This window comes from Corvus brachyrhynchos, unplaced genomic scaffold (genome assembly GCF_000691975.1).
Source record: "Corvus brachyrhynchos isolate BGI_N302 unplaced genomic scaffold, ASM69197v1 scaffold369, whole genome shotgun sequence".
Classification (NCBI taxonomy): Eukaryota; Metazoa; Chordata; class Aves; order Passeriformes; family Corvidae; genus Corvus; species Corvus brachyrhynchos.
In genome coordinates, this window is record NW_008246055.1 from 1,275,280 (window position 1) to 1,285,241 (window position 9,962).

At 44.3% G+C, this 9,962-nt stretch overlaps 1 protein-coding gene across 32 annotated transcripts in view; it reads left to right on the forward strand.

Moving 5' to 3' along the window:
* MAPK8IP3 (mitogen-activated protein kinase 8 interacting protein 3) overlaps positions 1-9,962 on the forward strand; it is a 51,508-nt gene that overhangs the window by 9,431 nt on the left and 32,115 nt on the right. For 30 of the 32 annotated variants that reach the window (XM_017745692.1, XM_017745704.1, XM_017745693.1 and 27 more), the window contains 3 exons: positions 3,592-3,841; positions 5,707-5,809; positions 9,183-9,301. In XM_017745692.1, coding sequence (XP_017601181.1) covers positions 3,592-3,841; positions 5,707-5,809; positions 9,183-9,301 — 472 coding nt within the window. Of the gene's footprint in view, positions 1-1,088; positions 1,218-3,591; positions 3,842-5,706; positions 5,810-9,182; positions 9,302-9,962 lie in introns of those variants that run through there. The other 2 variants (XM_008642390.2, XM_017745721.1) reach the window with 2 other exon arrangements.

The following is a 9,962-nucleotide window of genomic DNA, read 5'->3' on the forward strand; positions in this document are numbered from 1 at the left end:
TGTGTTTCTTCATACTAGTTCTGTGCCAGCACAACCAAAATGTGCAGAGCCCAGCCCACCTTTGGAATCAGTTATTCCTCAGGCTGTGCAAGCAGTGCTGCACACCTTAGTGTGACTAGACCTTGCAGTGATCAGGCTGGGCAGTGGGCGTTAGTTTTTAGAGAAGAGCTGAGTGGGCACTGTGGTTAGATCCATCTTCCACAACCTTGCTAAGGTCTAATTCCTTAAGTGGTCCCATTGACACCTTGCAAAAGAAGTAACCCAGCATCTGCATTGCAGGGGAATGCAGCAGCAACCCAGATAAATGGGAAGCTTTGGTGTCCAAGTTCAGGTCATAGAGGTTGTTCTGCTTTGGGCAGGGAAGACGCCCTGCACGGGGTTTGGAACTAGGTGATACTTGAGATCCTTTCCAACCCAAACCATTCTGTAAGCATTGACTGGATCTCAGTTATTTGGTGGTGGTGGTATCAGGCCAAAAAAATCTGGTTCCAAGAAAGCTTTGTGCGGAAGTAGCAGTGTGCTGCTCCAAATGTATTGTGCTGGGATTCGTGTTGGTGCTTGTTAGACAGACTCGGAGTAGAATGCTTGGATAAAGGCTAGATGGTACAGTGGAGCTAAGTAGCTTGTGCTGTGGAAGACTTCTGTTACATGAGTATGGAGCAAATCAATGAATAGTTACCTTTAGTTGTGATTGACTGACTTGCTAGTTTGGAATGCAGATTTTCCTCCCACAAGCTTCTTGCACACTCTTGTGAGTGAAATGCTATCTCTTAAATCCTCTGTGTGACTGGCTTCTCAGCGGCGTGGCTCATGCCCCCCTTGCCTCTTCTTCAGAGCTCTGATACTTTGCTGACATCACTCACACAACTCACCTTCCCAGTACGTACCTGACTATTCTCACTAGTTTTCCTTCTTCATGGGGCCGTACTGTACTTACATTTTAAGTGTCCTTGTTTACTTTTTATTACTATTTTCTGTTTTAGTTGCTGTCATTATTTTATTTTTGCATTCAGTTGTACATTTATTTTATACAGTGTTTTGGAGATGAAAGTCCTTAACATTTTTGTTTTTATGTACTATGCTTTCAGTGTTATAACCATACAATTGTGGCTTCTCATGGTGACATGTGACTACTATGAATGTTGGGCCTTTACAATGCATTTTGGAGGTCACTACTACACAGTTGATGTTTAGGAGGTTGACAGGTATGGCTGTAGGTAAGTGGTGGCTGTGGAGAGTATTCTTTGGGTGAGCTATGGGTTTTGGAGAAAGCCTCCTGTGCTGGAGAGCTGTACTCTTAGTGCAATATTTAGCATTAACAGAGCACTCAGACAATAGAAGGAAGATACCAGCTTCTGGGCTGTGAAGAGGAGCACGCTTGTAGTATTTACATTTGGGAGAAATTTCTCCAGTGCAGGCTGGAAGGTTGATAAAGTAGGTTTTCTAGGTAAATACAGAACTCACATCTGTAACCAAAGAGTAGTGAAAGACCAGGATAGTTACTTATTCATGTGTTCTGTGTAAGGGGCAGGTTATGTCTATAAACAAGAGGTTACAGGATATCTCTGATACAAAGATCACCCTTAGATACTGATGGTCCAGGGCTTTTGAATGACATCTGGTTCATAAGAACAAGGAATGACAAGTGGAGTGGACCCACCTGGATGTCTCTTACACAGCTAAGATGCTCCTGAACTTTGGTTATTCTCATAGACTTACACTGGGTCCAAGAACATCCCTGAATTCTTTCATCCAACAGCAGTTTTGTTTGGGGAAAGAGGTTTTATGGTTGCATTTCACACTTGATACTCTTGTCCCTTTGTACATTAGAAAGCACAGAAGACAAACTGCAGTTGAGGTAGTCCAAGGCTTACTGGATTCTATTTATTATCAAAAATCCCATTTGATTCTTTTTTTTTTCTTTACATATTAGGAAAGTAGCACCTAAACCAGGAATATGAACTAGAGGTGGGAAGTGTGGTTTTCACATGTAGCAGCCTAAGAGCAAAGTTCTCAACTCAGTCTTGATGCTAAAACCAGCATATGTGCAGGGACATGGTTTGGATATTCTTGTGGGAATGTGGATACTGTTTGGACTGACGATGCAGAAAATAAACAAAACGTGGATTGCATTTCATGGTAGTGCCATTTAAAAAAACCTGAGTTTCCAATATGAATGCGCAGATGCAGTGTAAACCCTTTGATTTCTACGGTGCAATGTGCAGCAGGGCATTCTAAATAAGCATACAGAGGCCAGTCTAATTAAAGGAAGATTCCAGATTTAACAAAAATATGGCTGCAAAGGGTTAAGTCACCATTTTTTTCAGTCTTCTCATTCATCCCATATTGGATTTTTTTGTCATGTTGTGAAGCTGTTATTAGAATGAGACTTCCAGATGAGCGAAGTGAAACAGCATCACAGCTCCAAGGTTGGGGAGCTCAGGGCAGCCTCTGAGCAGAACCAGGATCTCTCTAGTACTTCCACAGGAGGTGAGAGGCCAGTGGTGAAGATGAAAGCTGGGTCTGGATGTGCAGATGCTGAATGCCACTGCACCCAGTTGCAACTCACTGTCACATATAACTCTCAGCATTAATTATGTCACCTCCCTGCAGGCAGTTATTAGGGTGGGCTGCCCTTAAGACTGGGGAAATCTCATTTGGGTCTGGGAGAGGTCACAGTGCTGGTCAGGGCATTCCTTGTCTGACTGAAGCAGTGCTGCTTTAATTGACAAACACAGGTCACAGTGTAAAACCCTGCAAAGCCTTGAAGACTCCTTGCTCCTCAAGAGGTAATGGTACAAGAAGTGGGGCTGTAATGTCTGTTAAAACCAAGAGCCATTTTGCACATTCCACACTGGGAATCCATCTCCTGTGTTCATTTCTCACCTTTCTGAGTTCTTGAGTATTGTCATCCTGCCATTTGGAAGTGGAAGACCACGTCTGCTGTGTTCTCAAGCTGGACCCATACCTGCCTAGCTCTGCATAAGGTGGTTTGAGGACATAGGTCTCCTGTGCCAGACAAGCCAGACCATTCCAGACAAGTGTCCACTTTGCTTCTGCAGTTTAGTGGCAAAACCAGTTTGCTGTTTTCTCATGCTGGTGTGTTGGTGGCTTACAGTAATGACATCAGCCAAGACTTTTAAGAGGCCACTTCAGATCCTTTCCAAGCAATATCCATGTTGCCTTCCAGCTTTGGGAAACACTGGCCTGGCTTGCCGCAAGTGCCAAAGCCCTTCAGCTTTCACTGTAGTCAGTGTGAGCTACAGGTGCTTTTCACCTGTGATAAGGCCACCTTTCTTCAGATCACATACCAATGTGATTTGTGAAGACCAGTATTCAGTAGCGAAGGAGGAAGCTTATCAGCCCTTTCACAGGTGGGATTTGCTTGTTGAGTTCAGCACGAGAACTCGCTGCTTCGCTGTGGTGGTAGTGCCCGGTGTCACAGCAAACGCTGGGACATGTAACTGGTACAGTGAGCAAGAGCCATACTCATAATGCTTTAAGGCATCCATACACCAGCAAATGGGACATTAACTGAAATGTATAATTGTGCTTTTCCCTTTCTGTTCTGCCACCCTGGAATTGCCACAGTGCCCCCAAGACGAAATGTCTGAATCTGGGCAGTCCTCAGCAGCTGCCACACCGAGCACCACAGGAACCAAGTCCAATACTCCCACGTCATCTGTGCCCTCTGCCGCTGTCACCCCTCTAAACGAGAGCATCCAGCCCATCAGCGAGTACACCAATGGCACCACCAAGAGTAATAAGAGGGCACGAGAAAAGCGGAACAGCCGGAACATGGAAGTCCAGGTCACACAGGAGATGAGGAATGTCAGTATAGGTATGGCAGCTGGAGCTCAGGTACTTGGTCACTAACATAATCAACTTCCCAGTGCTGGTGTCTCTGTGTTACAGGGAGAGCCTGGGAGACTGCACTGTAAGTATGGAATCTGAGGAAGCCTGACTTGGAAAGGTACATGAATGAGACAGGGTTAATTGGATGTTAGCAGTTTTTTGGGTAGCAAATTTTTGAAAACATCAGTTATATGAGTAATTTCACGAATTCACAGGATGAGAAGAGGTTACTGAGTTCCGTGTCCTGCAGTAGCATGCATTCATGTCATGGAACCTCTTTCACGAGCACTCAAGTCGCATGTTAGGCTGAGCTTTTGGGAAGCTGTGTCTGGACCTCATCAATATGACAGTTAAAAGCTTATATTTCATTTTCTCTCTAGATTTATTCGTAAGTATTTTATATCCAGTTGTTAAAATGGCAAATTCGTCAGATGAAATAATTATTTTCCCTCTGTGGACTTATCCCACACTGTGATATGCTTAAAAAAACAATTGTATCCAGCTGTTTTTCTCAGCTAAATTAGCTAATTTCTTTTAGCCTTCTTCTCTCATTTACTATCAATCAACAGATATCTTGGGTCAAAGTCATACATCCTATATGTGTGCAATTGTGAGGTGGAAGCTTTTTTTTTTGCACTTTCTTGGTAGAAGTGTGATATTGTGGAATTTGCTCAAAGCAGATAGTTGTGTCTTCCTTATGTGCTCTGCATATTCAACCTTTCTACTATTTCTCACCACTAATGCAAAATCGATTCTCCATGCTTAGAAGTAATGCACATACTTGAATTTTAATCATGTATTTTATGCATATGTAATTAAAATGTCTGTCAGTGATGCATGTGCCTTAGAGCTGAGCTACCAAAAATGGTACTTAGACGTATTTGCAGAAAAGCTTCCCAGCTTGGTAAAACAAAGCTGAGGAAGGCTGTGTTTGTGTTAGACCCGCTGGACGTGGATGCCTGCCTTGGCAGCAGATCCACGTCACACTTTGTCTTCCAGCCTGGGTTTGCTGCCAGTGGGTACACAATGCAAGCCTGAAAGAAAGCAACACACCAGTTGTCATGGACTTCATATATTTGGCTACTGAGATCATTTGGAAAGGTCAAAAATGTCGCATCTAATGTCATTGAGGGATTAATGTAATTCAGAAGTGAGGTTGTTAATCCTTCAGGAATTTCCTAGTGTGAGCAGACACTGTTCATGTTGCTTGTTCCGAATAGGTGCAAGTCTGAGCTTTTGAAGAGTTTGGTACCCAATAAATGGGACTTGACAAGATGAAGAAATTCTTTATTCTTTAAATACTGGCTTCAGGCTGTAGATTACACAGAAACCGAATTTCATTTATCAGTTTTGAAGTCAAGTGTCACTGTAACGGGTATCTACACCAGTGTAGACTTGAGAATTTGTATTGAAAACATGTTTCTATTAAAACTAAATAGTGCCAGTTCCTAACAGTAGTAATTTCTGTGAAGCTGTACAGAAAATCGCTGTGTTGCCTTCGATCTCAGCTAATGCTGTATGGGGATGGAAGAGTTTTTTATTGGCAGATAAAAAAGGGGTTTTGGAATTTATTTCAATGGATAAAATATTTCTGCTTATCCCATTTTAGTGAGTATTCAGGGCAGTGACTTTGGTGATGCTCTGGAATGGGGGTGGGAAGGGGGATGCTTATGGTGTTCCTGCTCTGCAATTGAGAGGCCACCTTCAGCCACTTTCTGTTCTGATTTTAAGATTTTGAACATGGCACCATGACATTTTCAAACCTCGATATCAAAGCTATGAAAATACCTTTAAGAAATGCCATTCTCTGAAAGTCCTGATCCTGTATGTGATATATACTGTCTTACCTAGGGATGGGCAGCAGTGATGAGTGGTCCGATGTCCAGGACATCATTGATTCTACCCCAGAGCTGGACATGTGTCAGGATCCCCGCCTGGAACGCACGGGTAGCAGGTACTGATTGTGGCTTTTCCCTTTGTGTTCTGTCACTTGGCTTCACAAGGAGTGAGGAATGGATGCTCTGGCTCACAGCGAGCTCACAATGCAGCTGAGACAGGCCATATATTCTGCCTAGTATCAGAGGTCCTGATCTGCTTTGGGTTCTCCAAAAGGGCAGATGCCTGCTGGTGATCTGCAGGAGGATATGTACAGCTGACCCAGGACTAGGCTCGTTTGCCTTGCTGGTCAGGGAGTTTGGAGAAATGATGGAGCAGCAGAAGGTTTAAGACAAGCAAAGAGGACATGGGCTTAAGCTGTCAGGAAGTGGGAAAAGGTGCATTTGTCTAATAAGAGCTCAGTTCTGACCTCCATTTTAAAACTTCAAGATTTTTTCATTTCAGTTCTAATTTTTTCAAGTGTTTGAGGAGTAGAGGCAGGGCTGCCTCCCAAGGGAGGACAAGCAGAGGTAACCTCAGCAATCCCAGTCCCACAGGCTCTGAGCAGGGAGGCTCAGATCACTGGTAGTGAGCCCTGTCAGCAGCTCCAGACAAGGCAAGAGTATGAATTTAGTCCCAGTGCTACCCATGAGCAGCAGGAGGCAGGACTAAAGACAGGTGCAGCTTAGCAAAGGACTGAAGGCATAGGCCTGAGGTCAAAGGGAGCCCTGGGACCAGTGGGTGAGTGGGGTTCCCAGGTGAGGCTGATCAGAGCAATTGTGAACCATGAGTGCACTGAGGAGTGGCTACAAATCCTCAACAGAGTTTTCAGAAGAATCATCAGACCTCTACTAAACTACTCTGCTGCTCTAGTCCCTACCCATCACCCATTTTGTGCTAAATAGGAGGCTTCCTAAAGGGTATTAATTTTGGCACCACATTTCTGTGAGGCATGTGTTAGTCTAGACTTAGTAACTTAGGTACCTTGACTTGTTTTTACTAAAGTTTACTTTTTACCCTTGTCCAGTGGGTAATTTGGCACTATACCAGAAAAAAAACCCCCCAAAATCTTACAGGTATGCAGAAAATACAGTACTCTGGCAGAGTGAAGGCAAGATTATCCCATGGTCCCAGTCTGGACTGGATTTGCCCACCCTATTGAGCACCCCCACTGAGAAGGGTACGAGCAGCAATAACATGTGCATTTCTCAGCTGGGAAGGCACACACAGTTAAGCTCCCCTTGGGACATGTAGGATGCCTGGACTATTTTTAGGGTCAGGAGGAATCTAGGGAGTTGAAACTGCTCTGTGTGGGGAAGACAAAAGTGACCAATGAGATCAGATAAAAAATGGGTCAAATCCAAGCATAAGAAGGAAACAGAGAGGATTGATGCACCGGAGCTCTTCGGGCAGGAATCTCTGCTCCAAGTGGTGAGACTGAGAGCTACAGGAGACACGGCCTGACTTGGACTGCTGACAGTGTGTATGCTGCTCTGAAAGCAGAGTGCTTTCATGATGCATACGGCTCTGAAAGCTCGATGCCAGAGGAAAGTTCAGTCTGAATTAGGTCTCCAGGTCAGACAGAGTGCTGGTTTCTCTTGCCATTTGTGCTGACCATCGGACTGCGTGAACTGACTAATTGGGGTGCCATCACGGCACCATTTGTACTTCCTCATTGCTCTCAGAAGTCTTGGTAGCTGGAATTTTTCTGTAATTGAAAAATCCACTTTTTTTCCCTCTTCTTTGCAGTGCACTGTAACTGCAATATCAGAGGCTACTACACTCCATTTGTAATCACTGAGATTATATATGTTATAATGAAGCAATACAACTTGAGATCATCTCCACTGGTGTTGACCTTTCTGATAGATTGCTGGAGAAATTGCACAGCTGCTTTTCATGCTGGTTGATGTCACTCATACAAGGCAGGGAACTGCAAAGTGTTTATAACCCACATTAAGACAATTTTTTAGAGTAGACAGCTACAATCCCAGAGGTTGCCTCGCCTGCGCATCCTGTAACAGCTGTTTGCTGCTTGAGCCATGAGGCTGTCAAGAAATGTGAGAAGATTCTTGATGGTATCAAAGACACTGAGAGATGGAAATGTGCCCTTATCTGATAAGACTAAAAACTATTAACTTTGATTTACCTTCATTTAAATACATCTGGGGACATGAGAAGAAGCCTTTTAATACATAGGCTTACCCAAAGGGAAAATGGACCCTTCAGGCTGATTACACTTAGTGGTTGGCCAAGTAAAAAGGCCATTGCTGTTTTCAGCATTGAATTTCTTACCTGGTATTACTGCTGTCTGAGGTTTCTATCTAGATTGATAGGAGCATGGGGATCCTTGCAGAATCTGACAGGTCAAAGCTGAGCACTTCTGCAAGTTGAAATTTTTCTGTGAAATATTCAATAGTCCTTAATTTATATGACTTCAGAGTAAATCTCTGGGCAAGCTCTGGATGAGCTTTGACCTCATTGTGCGTGATAGATGTGTCCTCAGCCCAAGAAGGACATGAAGCTGTTGGAGCAAGTCCAGAGGAGGCCACAGAGGTGCTCCAAGGGCTGGAGGCCCTCTACTCTAGAGCCAGGCGGGGAGAGCTGGGGGTGTTCACCTGGAGAAGGGAAGGCTCCAGGGAGAGCTCAGAGCCCCTTCCAGGGCCTAAAGGGGTTCCAGGTTGTGCGTGATAGATGTGTCCTCAGCCCAAGAAAGACATGAAGCTGTTGGAGCAAGTCCAGAGGAGGCCACAGAGGTGCTCCAAGGGCTGGAGGCCCTCTACTCTAGAGCCAGGCGGGGAGAGCTGGGGGTGTTCACCTGGAGAAGGGAAGGCTCCAGGGAGAGCTCAGAGCCCCTTCCAGGGCCTAAAGGGGTTCCAGGAGAGCTGGAGAGGGACTGGGGACAAGGGCTGGAGGGACAGGACAAGGGGGAATGGCTTACCATTGCCACAGGGCAGGGATAGATGGGATATTGGGAAAAAATTCTTCACTATGAGGAAATGGTACTTCATGAATGTGATGTAAGAAACAAGATCCACAAGCTGAAAGAGTTCTCTCTAGGTCATATTTGGAGCCCTGGCACAGGTTACCCAGAGAAGCTGTGGCCGCCCCATCTCTGGAAGTGTCGAAGGCCAGGTTGGATGGGGCTTGGAGCAACTTGGGATAGTGGGAGGGGTCCCCGCCCCCGGGGGGGGGGAAAAAAATGAAACAAGATGGTCTTTAAGGTCCCTTCCAACCCAAACCATTCCATGGTTCTGTGATATGGGGAATAACACGTGCTATTTTCTTTACTCGGTGTGTTCCCTCATTCAGCCAGTGGCGAACAGATGGAATGTGCTCTCGGGGTTTTGATTGCAACAGTCTGGGATGCTCGGTATTTCAAAGATAAATGTTTGATCTTAAATGTTGCTAAGTAACAAGATTCCTTCTGGTTTTTTTGCTTCCAACAACAGCCCAACACAGGGGATTGTGAACAAAGCATTTGGCATCAACACAGACTCCCTGTACCATGAACTTTCCACAGCGGGGTCTGAGGTCATTGGAGATGTTGATGAAGGAGCAGATCTGCTAGGTAAAACCTTGTTAGAACCATTCTGTTTTCTCTGGTACAATGATACTATATTAAGCTTCTAGAAGCATTTAAATTCTCTTTTTCTTTCAGAACTTGGATGTTTAGCTTTTTTAAGAATGCATGGAAATTGAGATACATGTGACAGAAGCATGTACCTGCAGTACAGTAATGATTACTTAGAAAATAATCTCAGCTATTAGGTAACTTTTATTTGGGTTGTCTTTTTGCGCGTAAGTTATTTTTCTACAGGATTCTCCCACACAAATAATTTGAAGACAAAATTTGCTGCTTCTGTTTCTGGCCCAAAATTCCTCCCCCAGTAATTTTATACGCAGAATAAAGAGTTTGTTTGAAATTTGTAAGGAAGTAACTCATTTAGTTAAGTTTTTGATGTTTAAATGATGTGGAATTATGGTCTGTAATGCAGTATTTACTGTTTTACAGTCAGCCTAAGAGATGTATTAATTCACTTTTTAGGCTGGTTTTGAAAGTGTTTGTAATACCTGCAGCCAGGCTGTGTTCTGTGTTCCTGGCTGGGGCTCTCTAGCAGTCAGAGAAGCAGCTTTGCCTCAAGGGAGCCCTCTGAGCCCTGTCCGTACCTTTTGTATTGGATTCTTGAGTATCTAGATTTTGATTTTTGACAGAATTTAAGCATATTCTT